Genomic DNA, 21280 nt, shown 5'->3' with positions numbered 1-21280 from the left:
GCAACTACAATTACTTTTGGAGATAACTGACAATCAAGGTTCTTTTCTAGTATGATAGTTTATCTGAACAAAACATTACTATGAGAAATGCAAAGTCATAAAAATAAAAAATAGAAACGACATTTTTGTCCCCCTGGTAATCATGCCATTTCCTCATGTCTGTGCAGTAGCGTTATGTTATAATCTTTTTAGTGCTCTATGCAATTTGGTTTTTTTAAAGAAAGAAATAACCTTGTTGTACTTTTCCTGAACTAGACTGCTCTTTTATGTACAAGAAGCCCAGTCCCTGGTGTGAGTGTACTTGTGTGGGTCTGTAGAAAGCTACACTGTATCTATAAATTTTAGCAAATGCTGTCATTTGCTTTGGGATTTTTGTACTCGGGACTCAGCGGAGACAATAGAAACAAATTAGAAATTTCTAGAAACCATACCTTCTACAAGATGAACGCTGTATAGTTTTCCTAAATATGTGAATTCAGTAATCACATTTTTCATTTAGATTTTCCACTTACTGTTTTAAAACAAAGAATTGCTATACCATACAGTCTACGAAACCGGTAATTTTCAATTTCTTCATTAAAGATTCCTTCACTCTTTTTTAGAAAACACGAGAAAGTTTTATTTCCCAACTCTCCCACTACCCATTTCAGAGTTCTTTTATTCGGTCATTATTCCCATTCTGCAGACGGGGAGGCGCACATACGTTTTTCTGCATAGTACAGAGGAGCAAGAAAGAAGGAACTTTCAACTTTTCAGTTCCATTTTGAGAAACGATCACATTGAACTCCCGAGAAGCGGCAGCTGAGCGAGAGCAGCAGCATTTCTCCCCGGGTTGGGTGTGGGTCAGGAGCCAGGCGCGCTTCCGCGGGAATAGAGGGGGAGTCAGGTGGCAGCAGCGCCCGAGCCCGAGTGGCGCGGCGGGGGCGCGCCTCCCTCCGGCCGGCGCGGGGACGCTGCCCCCGCGCACGCGAGTCCGGCAACCCCGGGCTCCCGCGCCGCGCGGCGATCCGCGGGTGCGGCACGGTCGCCCCGACGCCCTCGTCTCTTCCCTCGCGCGCTCCCTCCCTCCCCATGCCCCCACCCTCCCCAGTCTCTGGCAGGTCCCTCCCCCAAGCCTGCTCCCGCGGCCGCCGCTGCCGCCGCCGCCGCTACCGGAGGCGCAGGAGCCTCGCGATAGTGTTTGCACAGGCGGCGCGTGACGCCGCCGCCGCCTGTAACTGATGCAGAGGTTACCCCGCCGCCTCAGCCGCCACCCACCTCCCGCCGCCGCCGCCTCCCGGGCGACGCCGGGGGCCGACGCACTGCAGAGGTGCCGGCAGGTTCCGCCCGCGGAAGTCTCCTCGGCCGGCGCACCCCGCGCTCCGCCCGCGCTCCGACCCCGGCCCCAGGGCACCCCCTCGACGCCTCCGCCGCCGCGCTCTTTCCCTCCGCCTCTTCTCCGGCGCGCCCGCCCGCTCCCTCGCTTCTCCCCCTTTCCCTCCTCCCTGTCCCCTCTCCTTCCCTCACCTCTTTCCTCCCCACCGCCCCTCTTCTCGGTTTCCTCCCCCATCCCCTTGACTCTCCCCTCCCAGCCCTCGCTCTCTAGCTCGCCCTTAGCGCGGCCCCCGCCATGACGGAGGCGGGTGCCGGTGCCGTTGCCGCCGCTGCCGTCGCAGGGGGGGAGTCGGGTTCCCAGAAAGTAGCTTGATGAGTGTCCAAAGTAGCAGTGGAAGTTTGGAGGGGCCGCCATCTTGGTCCCAGCTCTCCACGTCTCCAACCCCGGGCTCGGCGGCGGCGGCCAGGTCCCTGCTGAATCACACGCCGCCATCCGGGAGGCCCAGGGAAGGTAAGCACTGCCGCGCCCGCGCCCGCTCGCGGGCCTCCCCTCCCGTGCCGCAGACCCCCGCGCCCCCCCGGGGCTCCTCCGCCAGACCCCGGGGTGGGGGATGGTGGCGAGGTGGACGCGAGGCCGCCCGGCTCCCCGGCCTTGGGGAGGTATTGCCCTGGCTGTGGGTGGTGGTTCGCGGGTGGCGGAGGAGACCGACGAGGGGGTGCGCGCTGGTGGGGACGGGGCGAGGCGCACAGACTCGCCTGGGGTTCCTGGGAGCCAGTTCTGCGAGGGTGGGAAGCCTCCCCCCGGACGCGAGCCCCTTTCTGCTCCATTTGCCAGCACACTCAGTACTCTTAACCTCCTGGCCTCCGGTCTCTGGTGGGTTTTCCCTCTCGCTGGAGCCTTCGTCCTCGAGCCCCCTCCCCTTCCCCCGCGCACTCCTCCCATAGAGGCGGTCCCCGCTCTGCGAGCTTTGCTGCCCCAGACCTGGAGGATGCCCCTCGCTTGCAGGGTCTCTCATTTGGGGAGAGACACTGAAATTATCTAGGCAGACTTTGATCCCCTGTGTGGCCCACTAGAGCAATTTAAACGACAGACTGACTCGTGGGCAGGCTTTTAAAACCGCCCCTCCAGATGGTTGCAACTTTCTCTCCTTCGCCGTTGCCTCCTGCGTGTTTGTGCGTTATATTCTCTGCTGCAAGTAGGCTACTGTTCTTCTCTGACAGGGTCGTGGGTTTTGTGGGAAATATCTGTGTAAAGGTTATTGCAAACATGCACCAGATCGGTTACAATTGTTTTCTAAGTTTTCTGGCTTCTTGCAAGCAAGTGTGCTGCCACCAGATGTAGCAGTTAGACAGCTTGTAAGGCACCGGCGTGCTTTTGACTAAAATTTCAACTTGCTGTATTTAACTTTAAGTATACGACATAAAATGAAATTTGGGAGAAAACACATTTATGGGTGATGAATAAATGTGCATGGAATGTCTTTTAACGCTCTTTTGTCTGGAAAACGCTTAGCGATGTTCATCCGCAATTGATAAACGGGTTGTTCACTCCCAGTTGTCGCACACGAGGAGATTGTAGGCATATTTTCAAACGTCTGGAAGTTCAGCAGTCTAGTGAATGTTTTAAAGAAATCAAGAGCTTCGATTTATGTAGGAATCGGTGGGAGTACTTTATTTTGAAAATATCCGTCGATATTTACTATTCAGAGCCTTGACAATTGTTAATCAAGTGTTTTGTGTCCTGAATCCAGTGGTTCAGGCATAGCATTCTTTGTCATTTTGTTCCTGTGAGCATGTGTGAAAGTGACAATAGGCTTAAAAGATTGGCATGAATATGCTCTAGAAAATTCACGGAAAGCTTTGATTTATGGGATCCATTAAACAGGCGGAATACATTGACTGACGTTTCTCCCTTTCATATCCCAACGCTGAGCTTTCATTATTAGAATATAAAAGTATTAAATGACTAAAAATTTAATATATCTGATGATTCTTTTGCACTTGAAAATTTCCAAATGAACGGTTTAAAATGTATTTCATAGAGAAGTTGGTGCTTTTACCATGCTTTTACTTTTGTTTGTAGTTTCATTAAGATGTTTTGTGTTAGTGTTGTGAGTTCAAAAAGACCATTTTATCGTTTCTTATTTAAGACTATATCATCATTCATTCGTTCGTTCATTCGTTTCTCGAATATTTATTGAGCCATTACTGTGAGCCAGGCCGTGAACTACATACTGAGGACATAGTATTGAATTGTTTATCTGTTGACATCTGTTATCAGTATTGGGAATTTGGGAGACAAAATATCTAGATTGTGAGTTTCTGAGGTTGCTTCAACTTAAAAACATGCTGCACTTTTCCTGATGTTTGAAAATTTGGAGGGGTTGGAATCGTTTAGCTTGAGCTTCCAGATAACCATAAATTTTTTCCGACAGTTTAGATTGCAGTGGGTTTTTATGTAACCTAAAGTAGTGAGTTTCTGTTAATTCGTGATATCATAGGACAGGCTTTTGTGAAAGTTACACTTCATGCCAAGTACCTGTATAGCTACAGAGGGATATTTCTTTTTGACCAACCAGCATGCAAGTTAAAACTATTAATCCTCTCTAGGGTTATATTCATTTTGAAGTTTGGCGATGTGTTCTCAGATTTCACTAACGCTAACAGGAATATGAAGCCTGAGTATCAAAATGGAGATGTTTTCTATTAAGCGAAATCTCAGTTTTTATTTTAACAAGTGTTTAGCACCTTTTTCAGGTATACATGTTACTACATTATATAAATTGATGAAGTTTTAGAAAGCTTTTTGACCGCTAGTTACTGCTAGTAAGAACCATTGATATTAATGGAACTTGAATGTCTTGTATGTGTCAAGAACTTTGTTTCTTGAAAAATTGAGCCAGTTTAACATAGAGTAATAGAAGAATTGAAACTTCAAAGAGATGAACATGTATATGAACTTACATAAATATTCTATGTGATGAACTTTTAGGCAAATTTAACTTTGAAAATGGGTTACTTTTAAAGATATGCCATAAGCATCTGTAAAAGTTACTTATTTTGAAGTTTTGACGTTGGAAACCAAAAATCTAAGATTATAATCCGATTATTTTTGATGCTGTATGTTGTGGTTTTCTTTCTCTCTTTTTACCTTATTACCATTATCATATTCATATAGTTTTATTACAAACACAATACAGCTCTTTAAGATTTGGGAATCTATTAGAATTTAGGAAATTATATGACAAATATAGTGTAGATTTCTTTTCCCTGGGTCCCAAAGCTTTTTCCCTTACCAATCTTGTGGTTCTCTTTGAGGTGTTCAGTGATGTAGCTCTAGATTTTTTGTTGAATCTTTTAAACCTATAATCTCCATCCCACTTTGTCTTCTATAATCCTGTGATTAAGGGAGTGAGGAGTTAAAAAGGTTTTCAAGTAAAGCCCAGTTTTGCTTTGTTGAAGCCTAGGAACCTAGTGTCATAATGGCTAGATAAGTAGTTGGGTTTTTTTCATATCAGTACATGGGTACTTTTGAGTGGGTTATTGCTGAGAATCAAATGATTGGTTATACAGAACACTTGCATTTTCTTTCCTGCTCCTGCCAATTATAAATAATTTGATTTTTTTGTTGTTGTAAATAGTGAAAACTTGGCCAAAAGGTTGGTATGGGTCGGGAGTGGTGGCTCAAGCCTGTAATCCCAGCACTTTGGGCGGCCCAAGCGGGTGGATTGCTTGAGTTCAGGAGTTCAAGACCAGCCTGGACAACACGGTGAAACCCTGTCTACAAAAAATAGAAAAATTAACTGGGTGTGGTTCGGGAGGCTGAGTTGGGAGGATTGCTTGAGCCTGGGAGGTCAAGGCTGTGGTGAGCCTAGATAGCGTCATTGCATTCCAGCCTGGGTGACAGAGTGAGGCACTCTCTCAAAAAAAGATGGCATGATAGTACGATTAAACTGTAAACTTGCTCTGTTTCCATATTTAAAGACTGCATTCCTTAGAAGAATTAAAGTATTTGACTTCAGATAATTTAGTAATGAGATGTTAAAAACGAAGGTGTACCAGATGGCCCTGTAGACCTTTAATTTTTTGAAATTGCTAGCTGGAGGAAGACAGGCTTATATGTTTAAGGATTCTAGCTCATGAATAGATACGTGACAGATGTCTCCTTTACAGTGGTACATTTACACATTAGAGGAGAGAGAAAAGAGAGAAACCAGAATGGAGGTTTGAAAATCTTATGCGAAATAGACTATGCTTTCACCTTTTGACCTCAGAGCCTCTTTGCTTGCTGAACAATTATTGAGGACCCCAAGGAGATTTAGGTTTATGTGGCTATGTCTACTAATATTTTCTATTTTAGAAATTAAATGACAATTTCAAATATATTTAATTTAAAAGTAAAGTGTGTTGTAAATAGAATTTTTATGAAGAATAAATATGTTCTAAAACCAAAGAAACTAGACCAGTGGTGGTGTTTTATATTTTTGCAAATCACCTTGATTTCTGGCTTACTAGGAGAAGACAGCTAGATTTTGTGTCTGCCTTCTGTTGTGATGTTTTGGTTGAGATATGTGAAGAGAATCCAGCTTCATGTAGATACATGGTTGGAAAAGGAAGGAGTGAGTATTCTTTGGTATTACATCAAAATTCAACAAGTGGCAGTTTTTTTATTTTTTATTTTTTAAAGTTACTTACAATGTGAAAGTGCATTGTATTCCAGAAATGTCTCTAGGATCTATAGGAAGTCTAGGAACATATATTTACAGAAGAGACTAACGGGTGGGAGACATGATAGCTGTCTCCAGATACTTAAGAAACCTGGATTTCAGTAAATAGGATGTAAAAACCTGTTAATTTTAATAAGTAGGAGGGAGAATAGATCCATTCTCCTGCTTTAGAAGGCAGACCAACTGGTGAAAATTAGGAAGACATAGATTGAAGTCAGTCTAATTTTTTTACAAGAATGTAAGAACTGTATGACTAGACTTGAAACACTGGAATAGTGGAGCTACAATGGAACTCGCAACAACTAACGACAATGGAAAGTAGTAGTTAGTTTTGAGAGTTTAAAATGTACTACAGGGACATGTTTTTTGGGGAGGTAGAGATAAATTCTGTAGATTCTTATGATGAGTGCTGTTGGATTAGTGACTTAAGGCTTCGTCCAATTTAAAAATGTAAACATTCTGTGATTCTTTAAAAATCCCTAAATATAGTTAAGCTATACTTATATATTCATTAACGTTTTTGAATGTTCTTTCAAGTCCGTAGTATGAAACTATTGTTGACTTTATTACTATTTTGCATTTTTATTGTGCTTTTCCTCCGAGGATTTTCCTGTATTTTCTGATGTCAGCAAGATCAGTCTTCATGAAATCTTGCTAAATTCCCTGTGAAATATAATAAGCTTCAGACATTTTAGAGAACCAAATACTGTTTATGATACAATTTAGTAGAGTTGTAATATATTTCAGCACAGAATTTTAGAATACTATAGGGGCTGATTTTCAATTTTGTAAGAGAAACTATGAGCATAATTTATATAGTCTTTTATTTGTAATTGTTACATGATTTCAGAAGTAATATGCTTAAGCTATTCTAATGTTTTTAAACCTAGAGTCTGAAAAGAGGAAAGAAGAAAGAAAAGTGTTTAAATTGATCTCTTTTGAATTTAAAAATGCATATTAAATATAACTAGAACATAAATGGAAGAATTTAAATCCCCATCTTATTCCTAGAATTATACCTGTAATATTTATCATTACTTACAACAATTCATATTTTAATTTTGCATGGCACGTAATCTCTTCTGTGAGTTGGATTTTTAGATGGTGAGAATTTAAGCATAAATTCTGACAACTTTCTTGAGGTCAATTTAATATTAATAAGTGTAGTAGGTAATAATACCCAGCTTGAGACCTCATGTACTTGTTGCATTTGGATTTAAAGCTCATTTTCTCTAGAAGAGCTGTAGAAATCAGTCATTTAGTTTCATAAACTTCTTCATGCTTATTAATGATTTTCAAGAATCTTAGAATAAATTACAGGAATATTGTTATGAAGTAGGAGAAGCACTATGGTATAGGGGAGAAAGTGATTATAGTTGGAATCTGAGGGTTGTCTTTACTTTGCTATTAACTAGCTGTGTGACCTTGGGCAAGTTGCTTATCTATGCTTTAGTTCCATAAACCAAGAATTACAGAGCTGAAACAGATCTTGGAAGCAATCTAGTACAAACCTCTCATTTTACAGATGAGGAAACAGATAATTTGCACAGGCTTTCACTGTAAGACAGTTGGGCCCAAAATTCAGTTTTCTGACTTTCAGGTTGGTTTTTTTTTTTTCCCATTATACTTCACAGCTTCTTTTCATCTGTAAAACGAGAGCATTGGATTAGAGGCTCTCAGAGGTCTCTTCCAGCTCAAAAACATTGTCATTCCTGTGACATTAGTCCTAATATAATTTAGTAGGGGAAAGTTTGTAGCTTTTATTTATTGGTGAAGGAAATGTTTCTTGAAGAGGCGGTATAACCTTTGCAAGGCTATATTTTGTTTTTTTAAGAGAATATTATCAGGCCAGGTGCTGTGTCTCAGGCCTGTAATCCCAGCTTTGGGAGACCAAGGCAGGAGGATTGCTTGAGCCCAGGAATTTGAGACCAGCCTGACCCCGTCTCAAAAAAAAAAAAAAAATTAGCTGGGTATGGTGGCATATGATCATGCCACTGCACTCCAGCCTGGGCAACACAGTGACCCCGTCTCAAAAAAAAAAAAAGAAAAGAAAAAAGAAAATATCTTCATTATTACCAAAGGGTGTTTACGTTTATGAGCATGGTAAGTAGTGTAATAGGTAGTCTTGTTTTTTTGAAAACACTTATTAATATGTTAACGATATAAATTGCATAGACAAACAATGTGTTACCCGGAAGTGAAATAAGTAGGTGATTGTTCCTCAGAAAATATTTCTGGAGTTTATTTCATCTGAGACCCCTGTGTTTGCCCCTAGTTAAGTGCATGTGTTGTTTAGTGTCTCATAGGATTGTCTGTTTCCATAGCATCTGCATCATGGTACTTTTATTGTAGTTTTATTTATATTGTCTACTAGACAGAAAGGTCTCGAATTCAGAGACTATTTTGTTAATTTCCATATTTTCAGTGCACAGTGGGACATCCTCTACAGAGTTGGCACTCAACTAAAAGTTTTGTCGAAGGACTGTTTCACATACGTCATCTCTCTATGTATTGTTGTACGCACATATTTCAGACCCAGGAAGATGCTTATTTTAGTAATTCTAAATAAAAGTGAATTATATTTTAGAGGATGATATGGATAACAGTAACAGTAATAGCTAAAGTTTATTGTGTTCGCACGTTAATTCTTGTATTGCATAACTCTAAGACGTATACAGTTGTTATTCCCATTTTCAGATGAAAAAACTGAAGCACTGAGAAGTAAAGTGACTTACCAGTGTGACCTAGAGTAGTACATAATGGGAATTTGAACCAAGTTGGTGTATTTTAATCACTGGGATATATTGCCTAAAATACGAAAATGTGGCTTTTAGTATTTTAGTAGTTTTTCTAAGCAAATTTTAACTTACTGATCAGTCTTCCAGGTTTATTCAGTTTACCTCTAAACTTCTGTTAACTTTTTTTGCATGAGTTTTTATACACGTGTGAAGATAAGATTTTAAAAATAATACAAAAACCCCAACCAAACAACCCAATTTAGAAAGCTGTACCAGCTGTGCAAATCTTATATTTCCTTTTTTTAAGATAAGTTTTGTCCATTCATGGAAAATGTTAGAGATACATCAATGAAAAATTTTATTTCCATGTTAGGTAATCTAATTTGTAATTCCATTTATCTTAATATTTTGGCCTCATAAGCCCACTGGAGCCATAACAAGTAAATATTAGAATTTGAACAAAAAATTTCCCACTGTCTATTTATTGTGGAGTCTATTTATTGTGAGCAGTCTATTTATTGTGGAGGCTTTATAACCTGATGGACAAGGCTTTAAATTAAATTATAATGTTTTAGCGGCAGATCTTTGACTCTCTTAATAGTACTCCATATGGGCAGGGGGAAGAGACTTGATGTGCAGTCTAGCTAATCTGTAAAAAAGTATTTTACAACATATTTAGTTTTAGTTCTTTTATTGCTAACAACAACAACAACAACAACAATAAAACCTTTGGTAGTATGTATTATGTAGCAAACCTAATTGAGAGGCAGGATTTGAGTGGACTGATAGGAATTCGTTAGTCACGGAGTGGAAAGATATGCAGAACAGAGCAGATCCAGGTGGTAGGTTGTCAAACTTGAATTAAATTTTCCCAATGTGGCTTCATCATTAGGTCCGAAATTTAATGAATTTCAAGAAGGCGATTTTACCTGTATTTAAATAAAAGTGATTATATTCTACATAGATTCATTAGCCAAATATAAGTGTTTTTGGGGGATGACTTAAAATATTTTTTCTTTTTCATCTGTATGGTTTGTTAATAATTGGTTATACTCATAAATTTGTGCCTTTCCTTGAAAACTAATTAGCTGGTGGAAGTAAACTACTAGGTTTAAATTCTGCTGTTAATAATGATACCTTGTGTGACTTCATGATTCCCCACTGGACACTTAGGTAAGGGCTTCCTATCTGAGGATGAATGTAGTTCCTCTGGGGAAGGTCAGAGGGGTTTGTGTGAGACTAATCATATTCATCCTGTCTCCTGAGGCCAGAGACATGTTTTAGTTTTTTCCTTTTTTGATACTGTATATTTGCCTCATAAAAAATACAAGTTTTCCCTTTTCCTTGCGGATTTCTTTTAAACATCTGTGTAAGTATATAGTTTAGCTCGACTTTGTATACTACTCTGATACTTATTTACTTAAAGATACACATATTTATTAATGCTGGACACTCTCCAGGCATTTGTAAATAGTAACTCATTTGCTTCTCCTAACAATCATATGAAGTCCTGTTAGTATCCCTACTTTACAGATGAGGAAATCGAGGCATAGAGAAGTTAAGTAATGTACCCAAGGGCCAGGCACAGTGGCTCATGCCAGTAATCCCATCATTTAAGGAGGCTGAGGTGGGCAGATGGCTTGAGCGCAGGAGTTCGAGACCAGCCTGGACAACATGGTGAAACCCTGTCTCTACAAAATATACAAAAATTAGCTGGACGTTGTGGTGCACGCCTGTAGTCGCAGCTAGTTGGGAAGCTGAGGTGGATCGTCTGAGCCCAGGAGGTTGAGGTTGCAGTGAGCCATGATTACGCCACTACACTCCAACCAGGGCAGCAGAGGGAGACCTTGCCTTAAAAAAAAACAAAAACAAAAAACCAAAAAACAATAATGTACCCAGGCACAGACAGAGAATATTTAGCAGTTCCAGGATTCAGACTGGGGCTGAGTGCATGCTCTTAACTGTTACACTGTTCTGTCAGTGTTATTTCCTTGAATGGATGCACTATAATTGGTTATAATTGGTTAACTATTCTTCTTTAGGTAGGATGTTAGTCATGAATCTTTTGGTTACATGTGATAACAACTTAACACAACTTTGTTAAGTTAAAAAATGAGTGTATTGGTTCACATAGTGGGAATTGTATGTGGAGGATGATGGAATGGCTTTGGAAACAGCTAGATCCAAGGTTGCAAGTAATGTCACTGGGTTTCTTTGTCTCCTTTTTGTGTTTTTCTAGCCTCTTGCTTCTGGAGCCCCAGACATATACCTTTAACTTAGCAACCACACTTGAAAGACAGCTTCTCTTTCCTGATGTCCACATGCGTCAGTTCTGGGTTGTTGGTAATCAATTCTGATTGTCAGTTCCTTAACCAATCATTGGAACCTGGGAGATGAGCTACAGCAAGGGCAGCCACTTTGGTGGCTGTGGTTAGGGTCAGTTGGGGAACCCACAGAAAGCCATGGTTGACAGTCTCCTTGAGATGACGTGAATTGGATGAGGTGTAGTTTTCCTGAGGAAGGGATGATGGTGAGAAAAAAACAACTATAGTGAATCATTTAGGTTATGTCTTTTTAATTTTAATTTTATGACTATCATAGATAATGATATAGTAACTCAGTAAAAGCCTCTTTTTTTAAATACTAGATTTTCAGTGATGGGATTACCAGAGCAGAGTATAAAACAATTTTAGGGCTTTTGATAAATGTTGCCAGATTATTTTTTTGAAGGATACATGTGCTTAGCTCATATACCAACAGCATGCATGAAATGAACGTGTACTTTTGAACCAGGTAGGGTTCAGCTCATCTTAGAAATACTGTACTGGGCTTAAATATTAACACATGCCTTGCACTTAATCAAAGGGTTGCAAACTTGACACTGAGCAAATATCTAATGCAGTTTATCAAATGTTTCATATTTTCTCTGGATATTTTTAATTCTCATTATTAAAAAATTTTTATTATGCAGTTTTCTTTCTTTCTTTCTTTCTTTTTCTTTATCTTTTTTTTTGAGACAAGGTCTTACTCTGCCACCCAGGCTGGAGCGCAGTGACATGATCATGGCTCACTGCAACCTCCAACTCCTGTCCTCAAGCACACCCCTTCATCTCAGCCTCCCAAGTAGCTGGGACTACAGGTGCGTGCCACCACATCCTGCTGATTTTTTAACTTTTTGTGGAGACATGGTCTCCCTATGTTGCCCAGGCTGGTCTTGAACCCCTTGGGCTCAACCAGTCCTCCTGCCTCTGCCTTTCTAAGGGTTGGGATTACAGGCATTAGCCATTGTGCCCAGTCTATTGTATAGTTTTAAACAACAAAACCAAAAGGCTAATAAATGGTACCACTTTGCAAGCTCCTGCCCCTCCTTTATTTTTCCTCCCAGTGTCTCCTACTTCTCTGACCTAGTTGGCAGCATTATACTTTTTGGATGTTGGTAGCATGTGTAAAATACATTATTGCATTAACAAGTTAATATAACATAATAGTTTCAAGGGTTTTGCCACTTAATTATACTAAGTTACTTAACCTCTCAATGCCTTATCTGTAGATTTTATTTTTGATAGGGTGGGATAGTAATAGTAACTATGTCACAAGGTTGTGAAATTAAATGAGAAATGCATGGCACTGTAACAACTCACTATGAATTTTTTCATTTCTTTTCTTCTTCTCTTGCTACTGCTTCTCCCTGCCTGCCCCCCGTCCCCGCCCCCTTTTTTTTTTAGAGACAGGATCTTTCTCTGTTGTCCAGGCTGGAGAGAAATATAATTTATTTACTCCCAGTAAGGCAAATCTTAGAAATGTAAAAAAAAAAAAAAAAAAAAAAAAAAAAAAGCAATTCAAAGGATGAAAAATGACTGTATGCATAATATTTACCACAGTATTATATAGTGAGAAGAAATGAGACCAACAACTGTGATTAAGTTTTGGTATGTATATCAACTAAACGTTTTACATATTTTTTTAATATAGATATGTATATGTATATATATATTTTTTTTTTAAAAAAACAGAGTCTCGCCCTGTTACCCAGGCTGAAGTATAGTGGCATGATCTTGGCTCACTGCAACCTCTGCCTCCAGGGTTCGAACAATTCTCACACCTCAGCCTCCTGAGTACCTGGGACTACTACGCACCACCACGCCTGGCTAATTTTTGTATTTTTGGTAGAGACGGGGTTTCACCCTGTTGGCCAGACTGGTCTTGAATGCACCTGACCTCAGGTAATCTACCCTTCTTGTCCTCCCAAAGTGCTGGGATTCCAGGTGTTAGCCACTGCGCCCAGCGTTGTATACATTCACTTAAAAGATAATTAGGAAAACTGTGCAATATGGGAACATGTACAAATGACCAAACATAGTCTAAAAGTTACTTTTCAATTACTTTTCAATGACTCCATAATATTACCTTGTTTTTTGTCTCGCCTTTCTCTCAAAAGAAAAAATTCACCACCAAGAGCAACAATGACAAACAACATGCCCAAAGTCACACAAATGAGAAGTGATTGAAAAAAGGTTGCCAACGCAAGTCCACAGTCCTAATCCCTATACCACACTGCCTATATTCCCACTGGTAAACACACATTATTAGGCACCTAGTGCACATAAAGCACTCTCTCTCCTTGGTACTAGTAAGAACACACAAAAAACAGTGTAGGCCCCTTTTAAAATTTGCAATATAGTGCTTTAAAGTATACAACTGCTGCTGGGCACAGTGGCTCATGCCTGTAATCTCAGCACTTTGGGAGGCTGAGGTGGGTGGATCACGAGGTCAGGAGATCGAGACCATCCAGAGTAACACGGTGAAACCGCATCTCAAGTAAAACTACAAAAAATTAGCCGGATGTGGTGGCACGCACGTGAAATCCCAGCTACTCGGGAAACTGAGGCAGGAGAATCGCTTGAACCTGGGCAGTGGATGTTGCAGTGAGCCAAGATTGTGCCACTGCACTCCCGTCTGGGTAACAGAATGAGACTCCATCTCAAAAAAAAAAAAAAGGAATGACTGCGTACCAATATAATGTATAAACACTGCTAATCCAAATCTAGTGCTTGACACTTAAAATGGTGTAACCGTGTCTTATACAGGTGATCATTTCTAAAGCCACAGAAAATTACAGGCACTAAGATGATGAAAGCAGCAATTCAGGACATCATTCGAAATCTCCATCTGTGAGCTACAATTCTTCGACAGGCTGGAGAAATAAACCATCGAAGTCAAGCATGCTATGGCTATAAGGAACATTTATTCAGATAGTACTTGTTCCCTATTCTTTGCCACATAAACAGAGAGGAAAACATTTAAATTCTAAAGTATCATTATATCCACACGTAATAGTAATAGTTAAAACATAAGCCAGGTGCAGTGGAGCGTGCCTGTAGTCCCAACTACTTGGGAGGCTGAGGCAGGAGGATCATTTGAGCCCAGAAGTTCAAGGCTATACTGTTCTGTGATCACAACTGTAAATTACTTTTTGATTTTTACATTTCAAAGATTTGGCTTACTGGGCAAAGGGGGGTGAGTATTTTTATGTCATTTAATCTATATTGTCACTGTTGTTTTCTCAGTGGTATAACTAGGATTTTAGTCTGTTGTTCTCTGAGATCAATCAGTTGTCAGAGCTGTAGAATTTTATAGAAACCTTATTGGCATAGTTTGTTCATTCAGCAAGTATTTTTGGACCTGAAGTCCAGTAATAAGGAAACAAAGATAGATATGATGAAGTTAGTCCTTGCCTACTAGGAGCTTAGTCACAGTCTAGTGAGGAAGGATAATTTCTAACATTTAATTTATACTTTTGAAGAACACCTTGTGGGTTAGGTAAAACAACCCAAGTTGCCAGTTTTCAGCTTCTGAGATAAGCTGTATCAAGGTGTTATATTCATTGGCCATTTGGTTGCTAGAAATTAACTTAAGCAAAACAGATTTATAGTAGTAGAAGGTTATAGAGCTGGATATCCCTTAGACCCCAGTTAGGCCTTAAGGAGACTGAAGTAGGAACTGGAAATTCAGGAATCACAGTAGCATTGTTCTCTTGTGGATCATTGAGCAACTGTTTCCAGTGCTGTGAAATAAAGTTTTCTAAAAAGGAGAAGTGGGAAGGAAGGAAATTGTATTTCTGCCACAGAGGTTGTGAACAAAGTACTCCCTAGAGAAGGGAGTTACACAGTTTTCCTCCAGTTTAACTGCTGTTAAATGGTATCTTGTTTCAGTTGGTATGTCTTGATTGGTAGTGAGATTGAACTTAATATTTTTATCAAAAGCCCAAAGCCAGTTTTTCTTGATGTCTGTATCTTAGACATGAGAATAGATGGTAGTGATGTTAATTATTGTTACATTTGATGAAACTATTTCCACCATCATATTTTTTCTTTTATACATTTGAATATTTTCCATTGTATAAACTTTTATGCTTTTATTGAATTCAATACCAGTTTTTCTTTATATTTTATTTATTTATTTTCTTGTCAGATGGGTCATATGCTGATGTCATAACAAGGTTTGAGAGAGGCACCTCTCGTGTGTGAGCACCCAGTCATCACACTTACGAACTACAAAAGGATCCCATTCTTACAGAGTCTCACTCTGTTGTCCCGACTGGAGTATAATGGTGCAATCATAGCTCACTGCAGCCTTGAACTCCTGGGCTCAAGTGATTCTCCCACCTCCGCCTCCTAAATAGCTAGGACTGCAGGCACACTTCACCATGCCTGGCTCTTTATGATACTTTAATGAGTATAAGTCTTTAAAAGTTACTGCTTTCTGAAGTTCAAGTACTCTAATTTTAGTGTGATTCAACTGATTTTATTTCTAAATTTTATATGGTATTTTATCTTTTGTATTGAAGCATAACACATAGAGAAAAGGCACACAGAGTAGTGCTCAGTAAGTTATTATAAACTCTGTCCTATGTAATGACCATTGAGACAAGAAATAGAATATTGCCGGCACTTCAAAAACTCTCCTTCCCCATCAGTCACTACCTTCTCCATGCTCCCCAAAGTAACCATTATTCTGATTTAGTTATTCCTGTTTTTGAGTTTTATATAAATGGATCCACACAGTATATATTTTGTATCTACTTTTGCCCCACATATTATTTGTAAGATTCATCCACATTATTTTCTGAAACTACAATTTTCATTGCACTATAATATTACTTTGTGTGAATGTACTACATTTTATACTTTGTTGATTGACATTTGGATCGTTTCTACTTGACAAAATATTAATAATGGTATTATGAACACGTTTATACCTGTCTCTTCATACATTATATTTGTTTTTTTGTTTTGTTTTGTTTTGTTTTTTTTGAGACAGAGTCTCACGCTGTTGTCCAGGCTGGAGTGCTGTGGCACAATCTCAGCTCACTGCAACTTCCGCCTCCTGGGTTCAAATGATTCTCCTGCCTCAGCCTTCCCGGTAGCTGGGACTACATGCATGCATCTCCATGCCTGGCTAAGTTTTGTATTTTTGGTAGAGACGGGGTTTCACCATGTTGGCCAGGCTGGTCTTGAACTCAAGTCTTCAAGTGATCTGCCCATCTTGGCCTTCCAAAGTGCTGGGATTATAGGTGTGAGCCACCATGCCTGACTGTAAGATGGTGTCTCTGTGGTTTTAATTTTTGTTTCCTTGATGACTAAGGATGTTTACCACTTTTTCATGAAGTTTATTGGTCTTTTGATTATCCTTTGTGAAGTGCTTGTTCAAATCTTTTGTTCATTTGTCTTTTGTGTTTGTCTTTTGAAAACCATATTTGAAGGCATTCTTTTTGTATTTTGGATGAGAAGTCTTATTTTTTATTAAAACTTTTTCCCCCTATTCTGTGGCCTGCTTTTGTCTTTTCTTTATGGTATTTAAGAAGACTTTTCTTATCTCAAGTTCATAAAAATGTTTTCCTATATTTTCTGTTTTTAATTCAGGCATTATAGCTGTAAATTTCCCTCTAAGTACTGATTTAGTTCATTCCATAAGTTTTGATATGTTGCATTTTTGTTTTTATTCATCTCAAGTATTTTCTAATTTTTCTTTTTATTTCATTTGACCCATTAGTTATTTAGGAATATGTTAATTTCTACATATTTGTGAATTTCCTGATTTTTTTTCTGTTACTGAGTTCTAATTTAATTCTATTGTGGTCAGAGAACATACTTTGTATCCTTTCTTTCCTTTTCAGTTTTTTGATGCCTGTTTTATGGTCTAGCATAGATCATCTGTCCTGGAGAATGTTCCATGTGTGCTTTTTTAGAAAAATGTGTATTGTGTTGTTGGGCAGAATGTTCTCTAGATGTCTTTTCCATCTAGTTGATTATAGTGTTTGTTTTCTGTTTCCTTATTGATCTTCTGCCTAGTTGTTCTATTCATTATTGAAAGTGGGTTATTCTTCCAGCTATTATTCTTGACTTGTCTATTTTTCCCTTTAATTCTCTCAGTTTTGTTTCATGTAATTTGGGGCTCTGTCATGAAGTGCAAATGATTATAATTGTTCTGTCTTCCTAATAAATTGACCCATAATTGTTTTAAAATGTTTCTCTTTACCTCTCAAAACATTAAACAGTTTTTAAAAGTTTGTCTGATATTAGTATATTCATGCCAGCTCTTTTGCATGATATGTTTTTTCCCATCCATTTACATCTTACCCTGTCCTGTTTGCATTTTTGAATCTAAAATATGTCTTAAGTAGACAGCATTTAATTGAGTCTTATTCTTTTAAAACCCCATCTGGTAATCTCTGCCTCTTGAGTGTGTTATTTAATCCATTCACATTTAGTGTTACTGATAGGATTAAATTTGTCTGCCACTTTTCTGTTTTGTTTTCTATATGTCTCATTTATCTTTTGTCCTCTTTCCCTTCTCTACTGCTGTTTTTTGTATTACATGAGTATTTCCCAGTGTAACATTTTAATTTCTTTAATCATTTTAAAACTATATTTGAATTACTAGTGATTACAGTAGGGCTCACATTTATATATCGTAGCTTATCAGGGTCGACTTCATAGTTACTTTAATTGCAGCAATATATAGAAACTTTAGTCCTGTATAGCTCTATTCCATCACCCTTTGTTTGGGGGGTGCGGGGGGCAGATAGAGTTCCGCTCTTCTGCCCAGTCGTGTGGAGTGCAGTCATGTGATCTTGGCTCACTGCAGCCTCTGCCTCCTGGGTTCAAACAATTCTCATGCCACAGTCTCTTGAGTAGCTGGGATTAAAGGCACATACCACCACACCCAGCTAATTTTTTGTATTTTACTAGAGCTGGGGTTTCACTGTATTGACTGGGCTGACCTTGAATTCCTGACCTCAAGTGATCCTTCCACCTTGGCCTCCCAGATATATCTTTTGATGAAACTGAGATAAGGAAAAGACATACATTTTATAGTTTGTTGTACTAACCTTACTTGTCTATTCATTTACCATTTGATGTCATTTCCTTACTTTCAGTAAAGTTTGTCACTACTGACCCCTTTGTCCATTCATGCATTTATTTATTTATTTATTTATTTATTTAGAGATGGAGTCTCGCTTTGTTGGCCAGGCTGGAGTGGTGGCATGATCTTGGCTCACTGCAACCTCTGCCTCCTGGGTTAAAGTGGTTCTTGTGCCTCAGCCTGCCTCCCTGGTAGCTGGGATTACAGATGTGAGCCACCATGCTCAGCCCTGATTTCTAATTTGACTCCACTCTAGTAAGATTTAAATCCCAGGACTTCAGTTCTTGGAAATATGAGACTTGCTTTATGGTTCAACATACGGTCTTTTTGGGTAAACCTTCCTTGTGTACAACAACAAAATATTTATAGGCTATAGTTGTTAGATGTGGTATAATATGTCCTATCAAGTTTGTTTCTGTTTCAGATTGTTACTGCTTTTGCATTTGTTTGCTCCTATTCAGACAAAGGTTTGTTAAAATATCCCCAAATGATTATAACATTTGTCTGTTTGTGTGTTTGATTTGTCAGTTTTTGTTTTATGTATTTTGGTTAGGTTAATAAGTGCCGACAAGTCAAGGCTTTTTAAAAGCTACCTGGTGAATCAAACTTCTTATTGTGTCCCTCTTTATCTCAGTATTGCATTTTACCTTGTAGTATTTGTATCTAGTGTTAAGACAGATACACTTTCATTTGGTTTTTGCATGATACAGCTTTTTCCATTCTTTCAGCTTTCGAGTTTTAGCTATATCTTGTAAGTTGCATATATTAGTTAAAAAAACTAGTTTGACCATGTTTATTCTTTAATTGGAACATTTAGTACATTTACATTTAATATGCTTGCTGATATATTTAGGTTTAAATTGATACTCCTAATAAATGATTTCTATTTATCCTGTTTGAACTTTCTCTTATTCTTTTCTCCTGCTTTTGGGATTATTATTATTTTTTGTTCCAAATACCCCCCACTTCCTAACTTGGCTTAATAGTTAGACCATCTTTTTTTAAATTTGTTTTTAATGTTTATCCTAGAGATTACAATATGCTTCCTTTCTGTGTTAAAGTGCGATATAAGTTAGCACTTTTTTCTCTTTCTGGTTAGTGCAGCAACGTTAGAAAACATTAATTGTACATTTCCCTCTCCAGAATTATATACTATTGCCAGATAGTTCTCTGATATTTTAACTCCCCGCAAGATATTATCATTAGTGTTTTATTCAGTAATTATACATTTAAATTTGTTTATATACTCAGTTTTTTTCCTTCAATCTTCAGTGCATTTCCAGGCTTCTAGCTGGGTTGATTTTCTCTCTCTGAAAATACTCCCTCTTTTTTTTTTCTCTCTCTGTTTGGGGCTATCTGTTGAGGAATTCTTTTTTGCTTATCTGATAATCCCTTTTTTTTTTTTCATTTTTTATTCTTGAAGGGATTTTTTGTGGGGAGGGAGCTGGGTATAGAAGTCTTGGTGGGCAGTTATTTTCATTTGTCATGTTGCAGCTATGCACAGTGCCCTTGAGACCTGGTTTCCAGAGTTTCTGTTGAGAAATCAACTCTCAGTCTTATTGTTGCTCCTTTGACTGTACTCTAGCTTGTAGATCTCTGGTCACTTTTTGTTTTTGTTGCAGTGGGGGTGTTTATTTTTAGTTTTCAGCAGTTTTACTGTGATATGTCTAGGTGTCTTTTACTTGTTCAGCTTGGTGTTTGTAGGACTTCTTATATCTGTGACTTAGGACTGCACTGCCCAGTGCCAGCCACTAGCTGCATGTAACTGTTGATACCAATTAACATTTAAAAAGTTATAAATTCAATTCCTCACATTTTAAGTTCTCAGTAGCCAAATGTTTCTGTTAGTTACTGTATTGGCAGATGGAGAAGGTTTCCATCATTCTATCAATAGAATAGAAAGTTCTGTTGCATCATTCTATCAGTAGAATAGAAAGTTGTGTTGTACAGGACTGACGAGTGTGTTCATCAGTTTTGGAAAATTCTCAGACCGTATCACTTCAGATAGTGCTCCTGTCTTGTCATCTTTTTTCCTCCTGGTACTCCAGTTATACATGCATTAGACATTCTTAAATTTGCCTTGTGTTTCTTACATCCTTTTTTGTATGTTTTATCTTTTTATTCTTGTGTGCATTTTTAAAGATATATTTTTCTGACCAATCTTCCAGTTCATTATTTCTCTTAGGCTGTGTCTAATATGCCATCAGACTCATACACTGAGTTCTTTAATTTAGTTTATTTTACTTTTTAGTTCTAGAATTTCAGTTTTATTCTCTTTAGTTTCAGGTTTTCTGCTAAAGTTCTCAGTCTTGCTACTCAGCATACTTATTTGACAGTCTGTGTCTGATAACTTAATTATCTAGATCCCTTTGGGTCTTGTTCCATGTTTCATTTGCATTTTATTTGTGTTATTTTCTTGGATATCTGATTGTTTTTTATTGTGTATGAGACATTTGATGTGAAAAACTATAGAAGTAATTTGAGGCTTAGAATAATGGTAGTCTTCCATGACATAAAATTTACATCTAATTTTGACAGAAATATAGGGGCCCTATAAATCTGCTTTTCTTAATTCACTTTTAAGGATTGAGATTATTTGAAGCTGGGCTTTAATTGTATTCCTTTTGCTCTGAGGTTGAGATTCCAACCCAGAGTTTGAGGGAGGCTCAGGGTCTCATTTTTGTCTGGCTAGCCCAGTGAGGCTGTCAGATGTTTTCCTTAGCTTCCCAGCCTCAGAGTCACTGCTTAAATCAGCAGATGCCTGTAGGGGAGAAGAAATGGTATACCAGACTCACCTCTGGGAACTTCGTGAATTCTGGCCCCATTTCTTTACTGCCTGATCTCTAGAAGCAGACTTTTCTTTTTTTAAACTTAGTTCAACTTTGCAAGTTTCTTCAGCCAGAGATTGGTTTGATGACCTGATCACCATTACTGGAAGTAGAAAGTCCTTGTTTGCTCTTATTTTTAATACTTTACTTGGTTTTGAAATTTTGAGTGAATTTGAATCTTTTTCTCCTCTTAACCATGCTCTTCTTCTCTCAGCCTCTTTATCGTCCTTTTGTTTAAATTATCAGT

At 38.7% G+C, this 21280-nt stretch overlaps 1 protein-coding gene and 1 pseudogene across 1 annotated transcript in view; one reads left to right on the top strand and one right to left on the bottom strand.

The window, feature by feature from the left end:
* The first annotated feature begins 1226 nt into the window (after positions 1–1226).
* Positions 1227–21280, top strand: part of TLK1 (tousled like kinase 1) — a 166186-nt gene continuing 146132 nt past the window's right edge. The window contains exon 1 of the mRNA XM_007965328.3: positions 1227–1825. Within this exon, the coding sequence (XP_007963519.2) occupies positions 1687–1825 (139 nt within the window). The 5' untranslated portion in view covers positions 1227–1686. The remainder of the gene's footprint in view (positions 1826–21280) is intronic.
* On the bottom strand, positions 15245–15342 carry LOC119625554 (small nucleolar RNA U13; annotated as a pseudogene).

Source organism: Chlorocebus sabaeus, chromosome 10 (assembly GCF_047675955.1).
Source record: "Chlorocebus sabaeus isolate Y175 chromosome 10, mChlSab1.0.hap1, whole genome shotgun sequence".
Taxonomy (NCBI): Eukaryota; Metazoa; Chordata; class Mammalia; order Primates; family Cercopithecidae; genus Chlorocebus; species Chlorocebus sabaeus.
This window is presented reverse-complemented; position numbering and strand designations above follow the sequence as displayed.